Genomic DNA, 22,455 nt, shown 5'->3' with positions numbered 1-22,455 from the left:
TTTTTTACACTTAAAACAACGTCCAGAACACAGAAAGCAGATGTATCCATTACAATTAAGTTTATCCGAGAACAACTAAAGCCCAAAATAGTACGGCGGAAGCAACACAGAAAGGGATCCCTCTCTTACCCAGAGGTTTCCATCGGGCTCCTTCTGTCCTGCTGCTTCTTCATTCTCGAGATGACGCTCTCTCCACAGAGCACCAAATTACTGTTGAACTTCAATTCTCATACTCGCATTCTCATCAACAGCAAAGAGCATCCTTGTAAGGGCCTTTCTCAGAAGTCGTACCCAGAATCTGCTCTTAAATCCCACTGGCCCGAACTTAACCTCGTCAAGCCACGTCAAGTAGGAGGAAGGTCGGGAAACATAGTCTTTATTTCAGATTGTCACGCGCCCAACGAAAACTGAGAGACGAACAGTAGCCTCTTTTACAGCAAGACAGTGAAAGGAAAATTCTTACACGGAAATTGGACGTTTTATGTCAAGGAGTGCCTCCATAAAAGATGATATGGGCAAATGAGATTGTAGAAGCACCCTCCCCAGAAACACATCCGTCACAGTAACAGGCACATAAATGCATTTGGTGGATTTTAAAGAAAACCACCACCATCATCCCATATGTGAACTTCCTAAACCCCTGGGTCCTGGGCTCCAGGGCAAGTGTGCTTGCCCAGAGAGAAGCCTTTAGAGGTTCGTCCCATTGTCATTCACTTTGGCCTGCCTTGATCTTTTCTCTCTGAATGATGCAAAATGCTTACAGGTGCCAGGCAGGACTTCTCAGGGTGCCCTGGGGCAGTCCTTTGCCTGCAGAATCCCTCCAGGGCAGGTCACCTACAGGAGGACTGTGGCTTTGCCTACCTGACGCACTGAGGGCCTTCCCAACCTGTCGCTAACCACCACCTCAGAAATCCAATCTTGCTTTACAGCTAAATCAATCCTGTCACTCCAATTAAATTCGCTTGGGAAAAGTTAAAAAAGGAATCTCTGGCCTCACTGTGAATTCTCAAGTCTGATAGAGAAAGAACGATTCTGCCGCAGTTCAAAGAGAGAAAGGAAGTATTTACTCTGTCCCCCTTCATGCAGAAGGGAAAGGGGCATTGTTATTTTGATACTAGAAACTAAACTCTATATAAGATCATCCGAGAAGGATAACCATATTCAAACTGCCTATTTTCTTTCACCTCATGGAAATGGTACATGGAATCACCATCCTTATTATTAAAAGCTTCTATCAAGGTGCCTGGGGCACAAAACAGGCTGAGTTGTACTAAATCTGTAACATTACTTGGGGATGACATGGAGGTCTTTCCCAAGAACTTAGAAATAAGATTACCATCTGACAGCTTATCAAAATATATCAAAGTGTATCAAAATTTTAACAGTGCATACTCCTTCCATTTTCTCTGGAGACATGCATTCAAGAGCACAAGGGTATCCTCTGTAGCCTTGTCTGTAAAAGCAAAGGATGGAAATGACAGAGATGTTCACGAAGAGTAGAGAGGTTAAGTATATCATGATACCACCTTACAGGGAAACACAATGTCAAGATTACGAAACAGTGAACTCAGCCTCTACACAGTGTCATGAAAAAAGTGTCCACGCTCTCATGGTAAGTAGCCATAGCAAATGCAGGCTCTGAAGCCAAAAGGTCTCACTTAATTGTTTCCCAGCTCTGAGACTATGAGTACGTTACTCAACATCTCTAAGCCGGAGGTCACTTATCTGAAAAATGGGGTAATAACAGCACTACCTCATAGGGTGCTGTAAGCACTTAGCCTAGTAGATGGTGAGTTGGCATGGGATAACTGTTAACTCACTACAGTTCTGTGGCAGTCTTAGCAATATCAATGACACCTCACCAGTGTCATCAGACTATATCAGTGAACGCTTCTTCCTCCACTGTATACATCACTCAAAGGGAAACACAGGCCGACTATGAGCAGTGGCTCCTTTCTGGGAATGAGGATGACAGTGCAAGAAGCAGGATGGAAAAAAAGGAAAGAGGAAAAGTCTTTGGCTGTATTTTCATTTATATGTTAGTGGTTTTTTTCTTCTAAAGCCAGCTCGTGTTATCATAAAGTGTTTGTTTTTTTTTTCAAGATTGGCCTCTAAGAATTAAACTTTAATTGTATCTCTTAATGGATGAGAGCAGAGACATGCAAAGTTCCCAAGAAGGAGATTCTGAGCCTCAGGACCTGGTGTAACTCAACTGAAAACAGTAACATATCTAAAGCAAGGATAGGACTACCTATGGGCTGAGGGTGGGGATGGCACCGGGTCCTAGTAGCTCAGGAAGAACAGGCACAGCAGAGGTGGCAGGGCACGCAAGCAGTTCACAGGGGAGAGGGGATTTTGGTCCTGAGACTCATATTTCCAAGTGCGTCCTCTAGGCTCTTCACTTGGCTTCTGCTCTGTGTTAAGGACTGAATTGTGTCCCCCTCCCCAAATTCATGTGTTGAAATCCTAACCCCTAGGACCTCAGAATATGACCGTATTTGGAGATGGGGTCTTTCACGAGGTAATTAAGGCAAAATGGGGTCATTAGGGTGGGCCCCAATCCAATAGGACTAGTGTCCCTGTAAGAAAAGGAGATCTGGGCACAAACACACAGCGGGAAGATCATGTGAAGACACAGGGAAGAAAAGACAGCCATCTGCAAGTCAGAGAGAGAGGCCGGAGAAGAAACCAACACTGCCAACACCTTGATCTTGGATTTCCAGGCTCCAGGGCTGTGAGAAAATACACTGCTACTGTTTAAGCCCCCCAGTGTGTCATATTTTGCTGTGGCAGCCCTGGCAAACTAATACACTGTGTTCGTGATTCTTTTTCCATACATGAATTTTACATTTTCTATGTGCAAATCCATCAATCTTTCCCTTTATGGATTCTGGGTTGTCATTTTTTTTAAATCTTGATTTAAAAGGACTCTGCCATCCCAACTTTATTAAGATATATCCAACCTGCCTTCTTATCATCTTTGTTGCTGTTACTACGGCTATGGTTGCACTGTGTCACCTCTTTTGTTTCGTTCCTTATCTGAAATATATTTCTGTAATATGGGTGTGGTCAGGCCCTAACTCTGGGGTGACCCACTGTCTATATTACTTTTATACTCATAAAAATGTTCAAATTATATTACAGAAATAGATTTTAGACACCGGAAAACATTCATGATATACATTTAGGTGAAAAGAGGGAATTATATTTAAAAATACACATTTCTGAAATAAAATGATTTATATATACTTCATAAGTATTGAAAACTGTATGAAAGAACATACACTAAATTATTAGTAATAGTTATCTCTGGGTGATTAGGATTTTTTATGCTTTCAGTATTTTCTAATTGACTTTACTGAAATAATAATCTAAGTGAAATCCTACTGTATCTCAGATCTCCTTTTCTTAAAAGGACACTAGTCCTATTGGATTAGGGCTCACCCTAACGACCCCAGTTTGCTTTAATTACCTCTTGAAAGACCCCATCTCCAAATACGGTCATATTCTGAGGTCTTAGGGGTTAGGATTTCAACACATGAATTTGGCGGGGGTGTGCAACAATGACAAGAATACAAAATTTGATAGTGAAACTCTGGGATTCAGACCAACTCATGTTAGGATCAGGGTGACCTTTGGCAAGTTATTTAACTTTCCCTACGTTAGTTTTCTCATGTGTAAAATGGGTATAAGAACAGGTGGTCCTGGGGTAATCAGGAGGTCTGTTGTTTGGGAGAGAGTGCATATAAAAGCTCTTGGTGGGAATAACATGCAGTAACGTTATTCAATAATAACATTCAATCAGCGGCATTGTAATGTACCTTCCAACTTCGAAGAAGGGCAAAGCTCCAGGAACAGCAGGTGTCCATCATCAGGACAGGGAAATTCCATAGGTATGGTTCATAACGTGTAGTCAGGGGGACAAGAAATAAAGCTGGGCTTAAGGAGGAGCCAGGATTCAGAAGCTCTTCTACTGCACACCAGCCACCCTGCACTTTATAAAGGCCGGTGGTATGCATGTCACAGAGCTTTGTAACAAGGGGTGATGTGATTGCTAAAATTTCAGCCAAAGTACTGCTCATGGAAACACTTTCCCAAAGCCAGCTGTCAGCCTGAGGGGGGTTAAACGTTCTTCATAAGGAACAAGAATGTGACCAGGATTTCCCTGAGCAAAACAGCCCCTGCGACCAGCCCCTCGCTGCAGACATCCCACAACCAAGGCAGCAGGTAGAAAGCATTCCTAAATAAGATGCCAGTGAAGAGATGCTTTCCCTCCCTCACACGGCTTTGAAATAGCCAAGCCTGAAGGATTTTTCTTTCCTTCCCTTTCTTTTTAAAAAATATACAGCCCAGGGCAAATCTCATACCTCTGCTGTCCCTAGAAGAGGTAGCTGAGTCACTGGGTCTCTGAAGCTGCCAGCTCACAGCAGGGCTTGGAAAATCAATACCTCTCTCTGAAGTTATCCAAAGTACTGAGACCTTTAAACCAAACTCCAGTAGATAAACACTATCAACAGTCTTTCACAGCATTAGGAGATGTGGGTTTATTTCCCAAGCAGCCTTGAAATGCGACAACGGGAGCTGTTCTCTAAGATGTGGACATGTGGAATTTGGCTGCAGAAGTGGTTTCCAGAGAATCAGCACTCTGTCTGCCGACAGGAACAAGAGACAGCTGGACTGTGGATGGAACACTCCCTCAGCATTACAGCTGTGTGGCTAAAAGAACACGCCCTAAATGCCTATGTTGGAATCCCGGTCGCATCCCTATGGACCTGTGTATCTCTGGGAAGCACTCTTCACCTCTCTGTGCCTTAGTGTTCACCTTAAAACCAGGTACCCTAGCTCAGCAGGGACTGCTGGGAGGATTAAATAAGATAAAGGAGGGACATGTATGCACTGGGGTTTTCTTTTAATCCTATAAGTGCATCAAGGAAGTTAGCAGTTGTTATTCAGAAGGCATGATATGCAAAAGCACAATTGCTAGAAAGGAGAAATCACACAAGTTCACTTCCCACCTAACCTGTTCGTTTTGAAATTTTGCCTTTTTCTGAACCAAGAGAGAATTTGAAAGAGGTCTTCAGACTCTTAAAATAAATCATAAGAAAGCTGGAAAAGCACTTTCTGAAAACAAGGGTTCAAATATATGAGCCGCCAGAGGCTGGAGGGCCGTTCCTAGTTCCTCCATCTCTTTTACCTCCCTCCAGCAGGTAAACCCTTCAAGAGAAGAGTCCTGTGGCTTTCTTCTGGGGGGAAATGATGGGGAGGGACCCTCGGCAAAGGGGGAAACATCACTGCGTGCTAATGAGAATCCCCCAGACAACACAAGGTACTTATTTTTCTCTTTTTTTTTTTTTTTTTTTTTGCGGTACGCGGGCCTCTCACTGTTGCGGCCTCTCCCGTTGCGGAGCACAGGCTCTGGACGCGCAGGCTCAGCGGCCATGGCTCACGGGCCCAGCCGCTCCGCGGCATGTGGGATCTTCCCGGACCGGGGCACGAACCCGTGTCCCCTGCATCGGCAGGCGGACTCTCAACCACTGCGCCACCAGGGAAGCCCACAAGGTACCTATTTTTAAACAAAACACCAAGACACTAGACTTGACCCCAAAAAACTCCCCAAAATGTAGATTTATTTTTATAAAAAGTCTTACAAAAGCATAAAAAATGAAATCACACTTAATATTCTATCATCAGCCTTACCTTAGCTGCAAAGAGGAAAATGACAGAGAATCAGGGTTGTTCTAGAAATTCTGGGCTATCTAGTTGTCCCATTAAGGCTGATGAAATGCCAAATCATTTCTCCCTCTTGACTTGAAGTGAATCTGGGCAGGAACGCTTCATGTGATGAAACGATTTCCCTTCCTATTTGAAGAATTTTCTTGTAAGATATACAATCTCTTTAAATTTTCCCAGGCAGCTGCTAAGGGTTGCTAAGGAAGTGATGGAAATAGAAAATAGTCTAAATAAATAATTAGTGATTTCTGAGGGGCAGGTACTTTAGATATTTTTTGCAGGATGTCACGCATCTTAGGTACTAAGACTGGACAAGTGGCCTGTCTTGTCTTCCCTCCCTCTCTCTCTTCTTCCCTTCCTTCCTTTCTTTCTGTGTTAAGGAAGATAAAATAGTTAACTAATAAGGACTTAACTGTATAACACAGGGAACTCTACTCAGTACTCTGTAATGGCCTATATGGGAAAAGAATTTTAAAAAGAGTGGATCTATGTATATGTATAACTGATTCACTTTGCTGTACACCTGAAACTAACACAACATTGTAAATCAACTATACTCCAATAAAAATTATTAAAAAAAAAAAAAAAAAAGAATCTTCAAGCAGTGAGCTGGAGAGGGAGGTTTTGAGCCATGGTGTGCCCAACGTGCTGGAGAGACACAGAGGAGGACCCAGGCCCTCCATCCCCACACAAGTCAGCGGAACTCTCGGTGTATCTGTTTTAGTCTGTTGTGCTTTAGCAAAAGATTATGTCTGAAGAGAAGAGTCTTAAAATAGACATCTGTGGTTTTGGCACCAGCATCCATTTCCCTTCTTTGATAACCGTATCCTGGTTCTGTTTTGGGAAAATGCCCGCATCTCATCCTCCGTGCCCCCAGGAGAAGCATCCTGCCTCTGCTCCAGAGGGGCGAGTACCTCAAGCCTCACACCCGCTCTGGCAACAACAGCTGGTTGCAGGATGTGTGTGTGACCCCATAAGAGGCAATGAGACTTCAGCAGACACTTCTGGGGCAAAGATGGCACATTTTTCCTACTGCATTTGGGGTGAGAAGACTGCGCTGGCGCCCACTCCCATCCACAAGGGGGCAGGTTTTCAGAAAGCAGCCGACCACCTCAGAGGCAGTAAAATCCAAAAATGAGAGATCTGCGGACACTGTTTAAGCCCTAATTAAGCCATTCCCACCCCCGACTTCTTAAATATATAAGCCATTCAACTCCTTTTTGGTTCATGCTTGGTTCAGATTTTACCAGGAATTTCTGCGTGTTATAACCATAAGAATCCTAGACAACAGAGTTCCACAGCTACACTTCAAACCACTGGGAAAGATTGCCTTTTAATGTCCTCTCACATATTATGATAGGGGACAATTTCTTCCTCCTGGTGGAGGAGAGGGAAAGAGACATAATCCCAAGAAATCTAGGAGCACCAAGGTCAACAGCTGAAAGTAAACTAAAAGAAGGGACTCTCGACACAGCAATTCATACATGAATGAGAACCAGTGAGTATAGAACAAACTCATATTTTATTCTAAATAAGAACATCGGTGGTTCTGGGTAAGGTCATGGGGTTTTTGTTGGCTGAAATCACCATGCAATTTTCAGAGTCTAAATAGGCAGTACACCTATTTAATATCTGGTATATATGTTATAGTAATAATTTCTAATATTAAATGTCTTAATATATATTTTTGGAAACATGGTATGTTCACTTTGTTTGTCCACATTCAGACATTCATAGCTAAGAAGGAAAGAAAAATGCCACCTGGCAATATACTCTCTGTATCTGAACACAAATTTTAAAAATTGGCTAAGAAGTGGGTAGAGACAAAAGATAGCCAAATGTATTTGAGTTTGTTTGTTTTAAACAGGCTCTAAACATCTGTTTTGATGTCTGTTTATTGTTTACTGAAAGTGAACCTTTTATAAAGTCTCTAATTTTGCAGGGGCAAAACATGCAGGATTAACCCAAGCTGGAAGGAGCCTGAAACCATTCATATCTTTTATTTCAGGAAAAGCCTCACTGTACTTTGAAGCGAGCCTATGTCACATGACCACCACCTAGTGGCAGTGTACTTAAATAGCAGGAACAGCTAAGAGTTACAATAAACATCTTTTAAATGGACCCCAGCACTGTCATGGTCATTTTGATCAGAACTGGATTTTCCCTCCAGGATGGTGGAATCAAGAACCAGGAAACTAAGAAACCAGAAATCTGGGTAAGAGCAGAATAACTGTGGAATTAAGCAACTACTGGTGGTAACATTGTTTTTACCAGCATTTTCCAATGACTGGACCTCCTACCACTAGGAATACACAAAGTGAGTCCAGGTAGTACAAGAAAAGGTCATATTGAGGAGGGACAGTTGAGCAGAGGCTCAAATGAATGAAAGAGCAAACCATGCAATTTTCTAAGAAAGCAGCACTATAGGAAGTGGAGGAAGCAACAAGTGCAAAGGCCCTGAGGCAGGGCCATGTTTGGCTTCTCAGGGTACAACAAGGAGGTTAGTGTGGTTCAGCCAGAGAAGCAAAGACAAGAAGGCAAATGAATGTGGTTGAAGAGGTGGGCAGGGGTCAGATTCTTTAGGGTTTTGTAGATCATGATTGGGACTTAAAATTTTTTTCTACGTTGACAAAAAGCCACTGGAAAATGTGAAGTAGGAGAGTGATGTGGTCTGCTTTATGTTCTAGAAGGATCACCTACTCTAATCATTGTGAAGAGCAGACTACAGAGGTCAAGAGTGTTAGCAGAAATAAGAATAGAAGTCTACTGCAACAGTCTGGGCAAGAGATGTGCGTGGTACCAAGGCAGATTGATAGATACCTAGATAGATAGGTAGACAGTTATCTATGTATACAAACATAAATGTGTGTATGTATGTATGTCTCCACCTCATCAAACACACTTATAGTAATGATACAGTCTTTACAAATATTGAAGAAAATTATTTTTCATGTAAAAAAAATCAATATAGGCGAGTATATCTATATGGCAAAAAAAAAAATAGACTGCAAGAGTAATACTTATGACTGACGTTTACAAGACACCAAACTCTCAATACCAAAATACACTATTAGAGAATCAGGTAAATTTTATGTGTTCCTCTAAAATTTCCTGTGACCTCCTAAAATAGTTCTGTGTTCCAACTGCGAAAAACATTACGCCTACTCAATTTATTTCATCCTTCCAACTGGATTCCCTTCTTGATGGAAGAGAATAAAAAGAGGTCTAGTACGACCATATCCTTGTGTTAGTTACTTTGGCAGATAGCTGACCCCAGACTCATTCTCCCCTCCTTCCTGGGCACAGAGAGAGACATTCATACGGTCCCCAGAATCCTCTGCGGTTGGATCTGGCCATGCACTGGAATTCTCACCAACAGAAGGAGACTGGAAGTCATGAGGGTCATTTCTGCTACTTGCTGAAGAGAAAACTGCTTCCTAGACTTTGCCCTCTTTGCCTGACTGTTGGCTGGAAGGTAAACGGGGTGGAGCCTCAGCTCTGATAACGCAGGAGAAAAATCCTCTAAGGCAGGGGTTCTCACTCAACCACAGGCAATTTTGCTTCCCAGGGACATCTGGCAATGTTTGGAGGCGTTTTTGGCTATTCAAATGAGGAGTGAGGAGTCAGCTACCGGCATCTGGGGAAGGCAGAAGCCAGAGAGGTTGCTGAACATCCTACAAGGCACAGAAGAGCCCCCCACCACGAAGACTTTCCTGACCCCAAATGTCCACTATGCTGAAGTTGAAGAGCTTCACTGTAAGGCCACCTTCTCAAACTTTGCCCAAAACTATTCCCCAAGTATCTTCTTAAAATTCTGCCTCCGAAAGTTGGTGATGGGATCTGAGATTCTGCATTTCTAACATGCTCCCAGGGGGATGGTGGAGCAACAAGATGGAAAGAATGGAACTTGGGTCTCTGAATGGTCTCCCTGAGCACAGCTGCTCCAGCAGTCCAGTCTGGCTGGAGTGCCCATGCAGGGCTGCTACTCAAACATATACACCTGCACACCTGAACTCACTGTTTGCAGCTCGTGTACCTTCTGAGTGGTTGGTCTCCAGGCAGCAACAATCGCTACAAACTTTGAATATCGACTTTCATTATGAGGGAGAAAAACATCATCTATCTTATTTAATCCACTGTAGGTTGGGGTCTCTTTGTTGCAACAGTTCAGTTTTTTCCCTAATACAGTGACCATCTGCAAAGAGTGGACAGTGACATCTATGTTGCTGTTTGGCAAGAGACCAAAGAGCCCCGGAGATTATACCTCTCCAGAAAAAAAAGAGAAAAAGCAAAGGGAAGAAAAGAAACAAGATGGTGACTTCTAAATATACGTGGGAAGAGTGTTTTGCTGCTGTAACAAATGGCCACGAACTAACTGGCTTAACATGCTAGAAGTCAGAAGCCTGAAATGGGTCTCCATGGGCTACAATCAAAGTGTCAAGAGGGTTGCATTCCTTCTAGAAGTTCCAAGGAAGAATCCATTTCCTTTTCTGTAGCTTCTGGAAGCTGCCTGAATTCCTTAGCTTGTGGCCGCTTCTTCTACCTTCAAAGCCAGCAACAGCAGGTTGAGTCCCTCCCGTGCTGCCATCCCTCTCATTCTCTCTCTTCTGCCCCCTTTTCCATTTAAAAGCACTCTTGTGATTACATGGGGCTCATCCAGATAATCCAGGATAATCTCCCATCTCAAGGTTAGCTGTTTAGCAATCGTAATTCCATCTGCAACCTTAATTCTTCTTTGCCATTTAATGTAGCATACTCACAGGTTTTGGTGATTAGGATGTGGTTATTGGGAGGGTGCGTCATTCTGCCTTCCGCAGCTTAGAAAGTAGGCTAGTGAGGCAGCCAGAAGGTGGAAATTGAATATGCCCATCTGAGAAATACAGAAAGTGCACAGGAAGAAGAGATGACAGGTCATGTGAGAGCAAAATGAGAGAATCTTCTGGCCGCTCCCAAAGCCCGTCAACTGCAGGGCAATCCTAGAAAGCAAATGTGCCCTATAGCTTTTTATGTTTTTTTCAGTATGAAAGAATGATGCATCGGTGGTCATGAATCAGATAAAAGAATTATGCAGACAGAGGTTCTCCAGGAATTCTCAGGATCTTTATGCAGTCTGCCCTCCCAAGGTTTGATATCCATGGTATATAACAGTTTCTGTAAATTAAACTTCTTAATCTAACTTTATGATAAGAGTGCTTGTCCTGTATTTCAGATACTCCCTGGAGTGCAACATTCCAGAAAACCAGTTACCTGGGGGAGTTCATGAAAATGCGCGTGGATTAACAACAACTACAGAATGTACACGAAGCAGATGCGAGCACATCACCGTTATTCTGCCCTTGCAAAATCACTGCGGGGTTATTAGAAACTGTTGTTCCCATTTTAGAGATGAGAAAACAAAGGCTCAAAGGCTAAATACTCTCTATGCACACAACGCAAGGTAGACACAGAGCTCAGGCTCCAAATCTTTAATTTCTGATTTTAGGTTCAGCTCTCTTTTCTAAACATCACAGAGCTCCAAGCAGGCAAACTGCCCTATGATAAAGGCACTCAAGCAGTTTGACTCAAATTTCCTCAGCTCCGGGGACACCCAAACCTCCAACCCCCTGTAGAGGCTTTAACCTGGAGGCAGAAAGGTGTATCTGCACCTATAGTGAGCAACAAATCGAACACAGCCTCGATGTAATTGTTTGATTGTTAAATGGCAATAATGTCATTTTGATAATGCATTTAGAGAAACACCATCTAAACTACTCTTGGAGCATAACAGTCTGTCAGGAATAATCCAGGCTCTTCTAAAACTTTGGCAACTACAGCAACAAAGGCTAGGAACCAAAAGCCCCCGTTACAATGTAAAGACACCTGCTGTGTGACCCCGGGAACGTCACCTGCCCTTCTGAAGTCTCATTCTCTTTATTTGTAACACTGGGATAAGACAGTATCTACTTCACGAGGCTGCCGAGAAGAATAAATGGGATAACGTGGTATGCCGCTGGGACCTTTTGGGGAGACTGTCTAGCCCACACAGCTTGTTTGAGTGGGTTTCTCTTTCTTGTACCCAAAATAGTCTTGCAAAAATAGTACGTGAAAGAGCTGAGAACAATCCTTAGCCAGAGTTCCCAAGGAATGTGAGTGTGTGATTTCTTTGCAGAAGCCTGGGGTTTTGAAAGAAAACAGCACAAAGAAGGTACCCCTTTCATTCAATAAGTCATTGATTCAGAATTAGTGATGAATAAGCCACCATTATGGATCGCCTAGCATGTGCCAAGTACTGCTTCTGGTTCAGAGCACGGGCTAGATCATGTGGGACAAGGCCCTGCTCCGCTGTACTTGATCTTCTGGGGAGGGAGAGGTAAGCCATTAGGATGATTTGGGAGAGCAATACATGCTCTGAAGAAAATAAAACAGTGTAACAAGCTCAGAAGTGGAAAAGGGTCTTTAAATTAGGTAGTTAGTAAAGATCTTGGGGGGGGGGGGAGCTGAAATATAAGCCAAGATCTGAAGGACAGGTAACGAGATACCTGCAGTCTAGGTATCTGGGGACAGAGAATTCCCGGAGGAGGAAACAGAGATTTAAATGCCCTGAAGTGGGAATGAGCTTGGTCCCAGCACAGAAAGGGAGACACTTCCATGGTCTGTTTCGGGGGCAAAACCCCACAATTAGCCTGTCCTGTAGGTAGGCCATGCACACACAGGAAACCAAAACCTTCTAGCACAGAAATGCTGGCATTTCTTATTCACCCCCAGGATGCTGGATGACAACCCTTCCAGTGGAAAAGAGCTTGGGGACAAATGAAAGGAAATGCTGGGGACCTCCCTGGCAGTCCAGTGGTTAAGCCTTCGCCTTCCAATGCAGGAGGTGCAGGTTCGATCCCTGGTCAGGGAGCTAAGATCCCACATGCCTCGTGGCCAAAAAACCAAAAACATAAAGCAGAAGCAATACTGTTTCAAATTCAATAAAGACTTTTAAAAAAATGGTCCACATCAAAAAAAATATCTTCAAGAAAAAGAAAAGGAACTGCTGTATGTTTGGAGCCAAACGCCTGGGTTTGAATCCCAACTCATCTTGAGCAAGTTCCTTGACCTCTCTGTGCCTCAGTTCCCTGACCTGTACACCGTGGGCAATCACGGTACCTGTCTCACCAGGCTCTTGGGAAGACTGAATGAACCCACTGCTCAGGGCAGAAGCTGGCATATACAATACGTGTCCACCACCGCGATTCTTACCACCCTGCTACTGTGACTCTTTCAGGTCCAAATCTTAAATCTTCATCTCCCTGTTCCATTAAACAACCATCATTTGTCTGTGATGTGTTTTTTGCTTTGTAGCAACAGGAGTGCACCTAAATTTACTAATTTACACCAATTCAACTGTTAATCCTCCCCTTGGCACGATCCTACCAGCCCTGAATTTGGGATGTAAAGCAGCCAGCACCCACCCTCCACGAGGAATTCTAACACTGTTTATGAATCTGAACAGGAGTGGTCATCTTACCATCCTCTCCTCAGTCAAATAAAATGTAGAAAGTAAGGGACACCTACATTTGAAGTACAACATTTTGGCCATGTTCCTAGAGATGATATCTTCAGACCACTCTCAAACACACCTGACCTCAATGTAGTAGCAAAGATCTCCAGTTAAAAAGGGGGGGGGGAGGAGAGGGGGAGGGAAAGCAGGAAGTGGGCGGGGAAGGAAAAAAAAGAAGTGCTATCCTAGAGAAAGAGCTCTCTTTCCATTTACTGTTTTCTTCTCTGACACCCCTGAGGAAAGTATTAAAATTTTGTTCTTGCAAGTCCCTTGCAATTCTTGCTAAATTTATTCCTAGTTATTTTGTCTCTTTGGTTGGTTCTATAAATAGGATATTTTCTCTCATTATATTTTCAAAATGCTTGGCATAGGCAGATAAGAAAACTATAGATTTTGCATAGTAATTTCCTCACATTAATAAATCCTATTATTATTTCTAATAGATTCATGGGTTGGGGGGGATTGCTTATCTTAGGTTTTCCAAAAAAAGATGAAATTACTGGCAAATGGTGATAATTCTAACTTCCCCGTTCTTATTCTTTTTTGCATCTAACTACATTATCTATTCATTCCTGATCAATGGTAAATCATAGTGATGACAGTGGGCATTCTGGTCTTGTTCTGGATGTAATGGGAGTGTTTCTAGTGTTACACCATTAAATACGATGCTTGCTTTGGGTATGATCTGATTTTATCAGACGTTCTAAAAATCAAAACTAAATATTTAGTTTTATCAGACTTTTTAGCATCCATAAAATAATCATAAGATTTTTCTCTAAATGAGAAGTGTTACAAGTAAATCACAGTATTTATTAGATTTCCCAAGATCAAACCATCCTTCCATTCCTAGAATAAATCGCACTTTGTCAAGACTTTAATTACCTTGTAATGTAATCACTTACATGTTCATTTCCCTGCTCTGTGAGTTCTTTCAGATCACAGGGCATGACTGATTCATGTTTGACACATAATTGACATTAAATACGGGTTTAATGAATAACTGAAATAACAAGTACATTAAACCTCCCCAAACTAACCACTTGTACCTCTTCCCAGCTTAAAACAGTCAAAGAGATCATATGCCTTCCCCAGAGTGGATCTTCATATGTTTAATGAATATGTGGTTTTAACTGGTCCCTACTTCTTATATCAATAGAACCCCTAAACACCTCATTCTTTATGGGGAAACTACTCCCTATGGCTGTACTGGGAATAACCCTGCTTCCCTACTCCCACCATCGCCCCAAGCCAAAGGGGTGGCTACATCCCCCAGGCCTGATTAGAGTAACTACACAATGATTGCTTGAGGATGGACACCTGATCCAACCTGGGTCAACAGCATCTCCAGGAATTTCTCACAGAAGCTCTTAAGAAAAATTTTTTCCAAAAGAATTGATAAACAAAAAAAACACGTATCTAGGGTTGCTGCTTACCATCTTGCCTAAAATGTAGTGAGACAACCTATCTGAGAATGAAGCAAGTTATAGACAAACATGGCAAAGAATGGAAAGAGACAGAGACCTAGTGCCATTATTTGGGCCCCTGGATTCAGCTTTTCTTGAAGCCATTACCCCTTAGACTTCCTAAGTAATAAGCCAATAATTATCTTTCTTGGTTTAGCTCCATTTCTATCACTTACAACCAAAAAATATGGCCTAATTCATGTGCTGCTTTGTTTTCCTCCATATATGCTTTATACATTCTTAAATAAAGGTTGAAAAAAAAAGTTTTTGAAAGAAAGGCAATCCTAGTGAGTGTTAAAAAAAAATCAACCACCTGCTTTTAATTAACGGCAAGATATGCTGAAAGGCTTCCTTAGTGAATTATAATTTCAGATTGAAATTCCCAAGACAGTTATAGAGGAGCCTGTTAAACCGCAGAAACCAATGGAATCGAGGGATTACTTTAACAGGGCAGTGGTTCAACCAGTTTCAGAGATATCATCCATTATGCAAAACCAAAACCTTTAAAACTTTCTACCGTGCAACCCTAGCAATCCCTCATTCACCTGAAGTCTGGAGGCCTCTCTCCTGACTCAATTTAAAAGTAAAAATGCTTGGTATGATTTATAAGAATAAAAATAAAAATAAATAAATCATGTCATGATGGCTAGAGAACTCCCCAGAAAAAGCCGCCAAATCTCAAATCTCAAGACAGGGAGTTTCGTGGGGTCTTCCTGAACCATCCTGCATTCTCAAAAGCTTTCAGATCTGCAGGAAAACTGAAGGCAAGCATGCCCTTGGCATCCTAAATATCCCTGTACCTATCGGCGCAATCAGCACCAGTTCCTACCACAGGCTCAAGAAAATGTCAGTGGGCCAGCCCAGAGAGCCTAGCCACTTCCCTACCCCATCCCTTTATGGAGAATTCTGGTTGCACTTACCTCCTGCAATCAGACTCTTCTCCTTCAGCTCAAGTTACAACAGACCAAATTCTGGAATCTGGTTTTGATTATTCTCTGGAGAGCTACTTTAAGAGCTGCTTCAGGGTTGGAAATCCCTCATTCAGGCATAATCTTGAAATAAAAGACTATATTCAAATGAAAAATGCATTACCGCATTCTCTTTAGGGCCTTCTGTACTGACAGGCAGGATAAAAGGAAAGAATGGAAGGAAAATGAAGAAAACCAAGGGGGAAAAGGAAAAAATGGGAGTAAAAGAGAGACGAAAGAAGGGGAGAGAAAAATGTATTATGTCACAAACTGTGTAGGGCACTTTGAATGTCATTTCATTTCATCCTCACATCATCCCTTCAAAGTAAATACTACTGAGCCCATTCTGCAGATAAAGAAATTGAGGCTTGGTGATATCGAGTAATTTGCCCAAGGTCACACAATGAGGATGCAATGGATTCAGGCTCAGAGATACAAATACATGTTCCAAAGTATGTTGCTACTACTTGACTAGCTTCCTCCTTCTGAAGAGTCTAATACAAGTGTTTGTTCTAGAACCAAAATATTTCAGTGGTTGAATGGACCCTATGAAGATAACACAGCCTCATCATTTAAGTAATAGAGAAGGAAGGAAGGAAGGGAAGGAAGGAGGGAGGGAGAGGGAGAAAGATATTAAGGAACCTCACATCCAGTGGAACTAGTATGTGGCAAAGAAAACCTAGAACCCTAGGAAACTCTCAGGTCTTACTCCGTCCATGTGACCAGAATCTATTTTATAAGTGCAACTGACCTACACGGATCAAATACAGATACTCCTGATTAAGGAGTGAACAACTGAGAATTTCCCCTCCTTCAAGAAAATGTTCACTGGGAACAAAAGGGAAATTTATTTGTGAATTGTCTTTTTCTGCTTATATCCAGTTTATATCCAGTTCCTGTTTATATCCAGTTTCCTTTGTTGCTGTTGCAACATATCTCAGAGGTAGTTCCCCCATGCTGTTGCAAAATCAGTTAAGGGGGAAAATATCTAAACTAAAATAGCACAAGTAAGCCACAATTCTGGCAACTGCAGAGGGTGTGGGTATGCCAGGTACTTTCTGAAATGAGTTTAAACCAAAGGTCGCTAACCAGTAGCCAGCTGGCTGTATCCAGCCCACAGATGTGTTTTGCTTGTCCTACAGTGCTGGCCCACACCACGCTTTTAAGAAATCTCAATCTGTTGCCAACATTAAAAACCAGGCCACTTCACACCAAAACCTGGATTTCCAGTTCCTTTTACCAAGTGGAAGACCTGGCTCCCCTGATGCCACATTTGCACATGGAAAAGGGTAGCTGGAATATAGCAGTAGCTGCTCCTTTGGAAAGAACATCTGTGCCCCAGTTTCTCCCTACCTAGTCTATTTCGCTCATGTATATTATCCACATGAGCCCTGAAGGCATCTGAGTTGGTGACCCTTGGTTGAAAAGGTTAAGCAGACGTAGATTTCAAAGCCAATCATTATTAGGCTTTTCCCAAAAACATCCCCAATAAGAGCCTCCAGTCAGTATTAGGACGGCTGTGACAGAACGTAAAGCATGTGAGACCAAAACTCAGTAGTTGGGTTCATTTGCATTTCTGCTCTAGGATACTCACTTTTTGTTTCGAAAATATATTCACTTTTAGTATTTAATTTATTCTTCCTAACAACCTTGCCAGGAAGGAATTACTCTCAGATAAACGGAAGGCAAGTGATGTTATGTCAGTTATCCAAGACAGATCATCCGACAAGTAAGTTGCAAAGCCAGGTTTTGAACCCAGTTTTCCGCAGCTACAAACACTGTGCTTTTGGAATAATGAAAGGACACTTTGAAAAGCCATGAGGCTTGTTTCTACCTCAGAGCCTTTGCACTTGCTGTTCCCTCTGCTTAGAAACCTCTCCACCCAGGTCTTCACATGGGAGGATCTTACTCTTTCATGACACTTATATCACCTCCACAGAGAGGTCTTCCCTCATCATTTGATGTAAAATAACACATGCACACACATTTGCACACACACACACCAATTACTTTCTAGGCCGCTGCTACTCAAAGGGAGGTCCAGGAATCAGCAGCATCGGCATCACCTTGGAAATCGGAAATGCAGAATCTCAGGCCCCTTCCCCGACCTACGGACTCAGAACCTGCACGTTAACACCACCACTCCCCACCCCCGCTCCCCATGTTTTGTGTGCATTTAAAGTTTAAAAAGCACTGCTCTACAGGAGTGCTGCCCGGTGGAAATAAATATAACAGGAGTCACAAGTGTAAATTTTAATTTTCTAGTAGCCACATTACAAGAGTAAGCAGAAAGACTTGTTTGTTTGCTGTCTCCCCTTCTCCCACTCCCACCCCCACTAATACATCAGTTCCAAGAGAACAGGTGCTTCACCTGTCTTGTTCACCCCTTCACCCCCAGCACCTAAAACAGTACACTGCGCACATATTAAGTATCATTAAATGTGTGCTGAATGAAAGAAGGAAGGAAAAGACCTTGCTAGCACTCTATATACCAGCACTTTGGACAGACGTGGCTTCAAATGTCAGCTCAACCACTGGCCAGCTGAGCAACCTCGAGCAAGTTGTTTTACCCTCTGGGAGCCAACTGTAAAGCAGAAATGCTGTTCTTTTGCTCACAGCCTCATCATGCCACCCAGATGTGATAATACGTCTATAAAACGCAAACCACCAGGATAACAGGCGTTCAGTACACGCCAGTGCCTTATGCTGCCCTCCTTCTTTCTCTCTCTGGACACCACGTCCGAATGATGCTGTGGACCACTGTCCTCTGTGTAGCATAAGCATGCCTACCGAGCGCCAGCTATCTCCCTCCAGCCGACAGGATGTGTGTAGTAACTGCTGGCAGTGAAGACAACTTGAAACCATGGAGGGTCACTTCGCGTCACCCTACAGCTGAGTGGTTTCCAAAGCAAAGTGCTCGCAGTCACTGTACGGTCTGTAATCCACGAGGGAGACCACAGCCCAAGTCATTTCCGTCACTTTAATGAGTTCTGCCGTGGCAGCCACTTGGCCTGCCACAAGGTCCCACCCCTTAGAGGAGTTTAAGGTCTCTGCCCAGTGTGCATTAGCGCATATTGAAAGGCGTATTGTGGCTTTGCCCTTTTAATTTTTTGAGGGGGGGAGGGATGGAGAGTTTAATCTACCCCCACTTATTAATCCCTGGCCTGTGTCAACCCACCAAATGAGGCTTGCTGTTCCACAGCTTTAACGCACCCTAATCCATCAGTCTATCTTGTCCTGCAAATCTGATGCATATGTTCTAATCGCAAATGTGTTTTTAAATCACATTAGATCAACAGCATAGGCGAAAGCAAAACCCGGATTTAGACATGACCGGAGTGACACCAAGGAAATAAAACTGGGGCTGCTTAGTTGAATATGAGGAAACCCTTGCCAGCTCTGCCGAGAGCAGCCCCAATTTCTTCCTTCTCTCCCTTCTCATGGAAATCACAACAACCATGATCACCCGCGGAATCAGTAGGCTACTGGGAAGCGCATTGAAATGAAAAAGAAAAACAAAACAAATAATGGGAAGAGGGGATCAAAACCTTTAATTAACCTGTGAATCTCTATCAGGCAAATAGTAGAGTAAGATTCCAGATAAGGTACAAGGCATATGGGGAGGAAATGTAACCACTTAAGTACAGATGCCACCATTTAAAAGACTGGGACCAGGGAACCAGGAGGAAGGGAGAGGGAGAGAAGAGCCTGAAGAGATGCGGCCAACGGAAATCCCCAAAATGCCCTCAAAAGACTGCTGCCCCTGTTAAGGCTAGAGAGCTATCCTAGTATCCAAAGGGTTTCTGGGAGTCATCTCAACAGCCAGGTTTGGGTGGAAAATGATTCCTCTACGTTAGATAGATTCTCCTCCAGCAACTCCAATCAGCACCACTGACCATAATAAGGATCTACCACGGGCGTGATGCTGGGGCAGGAGATGAGGGATACAGAGATATCACATGGTCCTCTTAAGTGAGGATCAAGGGAACCCAGTTCCATCTACATCTCTTAGTCCTATGGGGCACTGAGCCCCAAATACCACAAGTGATGGCTGAGGGTACCACAGATCTTCAACAGCCATGTCCTGACAGCGAGGCAGTTTACATACCTCCTTTTCCCAGCCGCAGCATAAAAGAACGTAAGAAGACCTGGCATCTTTTATCTTTTCATTCAGAAAATGCTCCAGACCCTACGATGGGACTTCCTGACATGCAGTCCGCCACACACCCTTCGTCAACTTTATTTTAACTCATCCAAATAAAACACCCCCTTCTCCATTTCCAACTGCGGTAAAGCAACCCAAACACGTGTTAGAGAGATTTGATCTTTATGCCTCCCTCTCCCCCAAAGGGCATTTGACACTTCTCACAAGATACAGGGCTTTAAAATTAGAACTGGGAAAAGCCATAGTTACCCTCTTAGGGCCATGGCTGCCTCACAGCAGAAACCAGAACATTCTTACAATCAACAGTTAAACAACTGAAACCTTCCCAGACATCATACCTTTTTTTTTTTTTTTTTTTTGCTGTTGTTGCACTAACACCTTTTTAATTATAATTGCAAACTGGAAGCCATGGCTTGTGATGTTATAAATACTGATTTTCCAGTTAAATTAGGCATTTGCTGTTTTTTATTTTGATAGGAAGGGGCTGTTTGAAGCCTCCTAAAATATCGCAATTAGTTCTCTCTGTTGAAACAGACAAGACATGAACAGTCGCATTTGCTGTTTCCGTTTAATGTGCTGGAATGTTCATCCCTAAGTGTACTTCTCTCAAGCTTTGAAAGCATAAGGCATATTTTTAAAATGGAAAGAAATCAATCACAATACACACATTTATCATATATTTCCAAAGTTAAGTTATTTCTAAAACTTTCCTAGGCTGTAATTTAAACTTAGAACACATCTCTTCAACAAGAAGGTGACTTGTCAGGAAACAATCCTTATTTTACCTATTGGCTCTGTTAAGATGATAACATCACTTTAACTGACAAAGCCTGTGTTTCTGGTTGACAATTGCAATTAATTACTGAGATACAACCGAGATGGGGCCAGCCATCCAGATCTGTTTTCCAAAGAAATTAAAAAACAAGAGGAAAGGAGGGGGCGGGGGTACGACGCTGGATTATTAATCTATTTTACCCACACTTAACTTACCACTCCTCTCTTCTCCCTTTCCCTCAACGCTGGCAGACGGTGGAAAAGGAGGGAGATGAACAAACAACTCACTAGATACAAGCGCCAATATGTTGCAAAGGAGGCACAGGTTAGAAAGGGCACAGGTGCAGGGCATGAAAACTCTTAGGGCACCAACTGTCATGTAGGCACGGATACTCCTGATGCAAAATCAACCCAGTGTTCATGCAGCCCAAGAGGGATAGAAAGTTCTGGAGACGGGGGACATCCTGAGTTTTTACTAGAAAGCCCGAACTCGCCAGCATCATCCTTTTAACTGTTCCCTGTTCATTTTGCTCTGAACTGAAAACACTGGATTCCAGCCACGCAAATGCATCTGAGGGCGATTTTGAGAGATTCTAGGGGATCCCAAAGCCCTCTGGTCAATCTAGCTGTCCTGTCCATTCCTCAGCGTCCCCAGCACAGAAGCGCACAGCCCCGCAAGAGCCTGGGTTAGGAAACACCCCGGGGGCACGAGGGCTGGGGATTCCCAAGCTTGGAACTAGGCAGATTCGGAAAGCAGCTCCCTGGACGAGGAGCCTGAGGCAGGCAGATCAGGGGGACCCCTCTCTCCTCGCCCTGGAATTAAGTGATCCCTGGCTAGCCTCCAGCCCTCTCCGCCGCTCCCCCAGAGCAGCTCCGCCAGGGTGCGCAGAGCCCGCGCGGGGTTAAGACCTCTCGGGACGCTGCCCGGATCCCCAAGGGCCAGGGGAGCGGCAGCTTCCCGTGCTGGTCTCCCCTACGCGCCTATCCCATCCGCCGAGCTCGGGGTCCTACCTGTACCATTCCAGTCCCTTTTCATAGTTCCTGTCGAAGAAGTGCGGCTCTACGCCCACCGCCCGCACGTCCGGGTGCACTCGGATCGCCTCCAGCAGCGCGCGGGTCCCTCCTTTCTTGACCCCGATGATAAGGGCCTGTGGCAGCTTCTTCTCCCCGTAGTCGGGGGTGCTGACGGCGCCGCCCCTCACGCTGCTCCCGTTGGCCGCCCTCCGGCCTGCGAGCTCCTCGTCTGTGGTGCTGGACTCCTGCGCTTCCCTCTCCAGCAGCGCGCTCTGCGCCGTGACCATCTCGCCAGAGGCCAGAGGGGTCCGGAGCCAGGCGTCCCGGGCGCCCCCGCCGCCGCTCGCCAGCCCCCAGCCGTCGGCCCCGGGGGCGGAAGGCTGCTCGGGGGGCTCGGGCGGCTCCCCGCGGCTCGCGCTGTCCGGCGGCGGCGGCGCGGGCGGCTGCGAGGGGGCGCCGAGGCGCACGGGGGGAGGCGGCAGCGAGGGTGGCGGCGGGCTTGGCGGGGGCTCGGCGGCGGCGGCCGGCGGCTCCTGCAGCGCCAGGGGGAATTGCAGGGAACCCGAGCCGCCCAGGAGGCTGTAGCACAGGTAGGTGACGGACAGGGACAAGGTGCACATGAAAAGCAGCTTGCGCGCCGGCGGGCCCTTAACAGAGGCGCCGGGCGGCGGCGGCGCGGCGAGAGGTGGAGGCGGAGGCGGAGGAGGTGCGGACCACTGGGCCATCGCGGCTCCCGGCTCGCGGCGGCGGCGGCGGCGGCGGCGGCCCCCGGCGCTGCCCGGACATGGTTTCAGCCGCCGCCCCCACGAGTGATAT

At 44.5% G+C, this 22,455-nt stretch overlaps 1 protein-coding gene across 2 annotated transcripts in view; it reads right to left on the bottom strand.

Moving 5' to 3' along the window:
• HS3ST4 (heparan sulfate-glucosamine 3-sulfotransferase 4) overlaps window positions 1-22,364 on the bottom strand; it is a 404,483-nt gene extending 382,119 nt beyond the window's left edge. For both annotated transcript variants that reach the window (XM_029222058.1, XM_029222059.1), the window contains exon 1: window positions 21,637-22,364. In XM_029222058.1, coding sequence (XP_029077891.1) covers window positions 21,637-22,364 — 728 coding nt within the window. The remainder of the gene's footprint in view (window positions 1-21,636) is intronic.
• Window positions 22,365-22,455: the final 91 nt, after the last annotated feature.

Source organism: Monodon monoceros, unplaced genomic scaffold (assembly GCF_005190385.1).
Source record: "Monodon monoceros isolate NGI ecotype Baffin Bay Population unplaced genomic scaffold, NGI_Narwhal_1 Super_Scaffold_13, whole genome shotgun sequence".
In the NCBI taxonomy this organism is placed as follows: domain Eukaryota; kingdom Metazoa; phylum Chordata; class Mammalia; order Artiodactyla; family Monodontidae; genus Monodon; species Monodon monoceros.
This window is presented reverse-complemented; position numbering and strand designations above follow the sequence as displayed.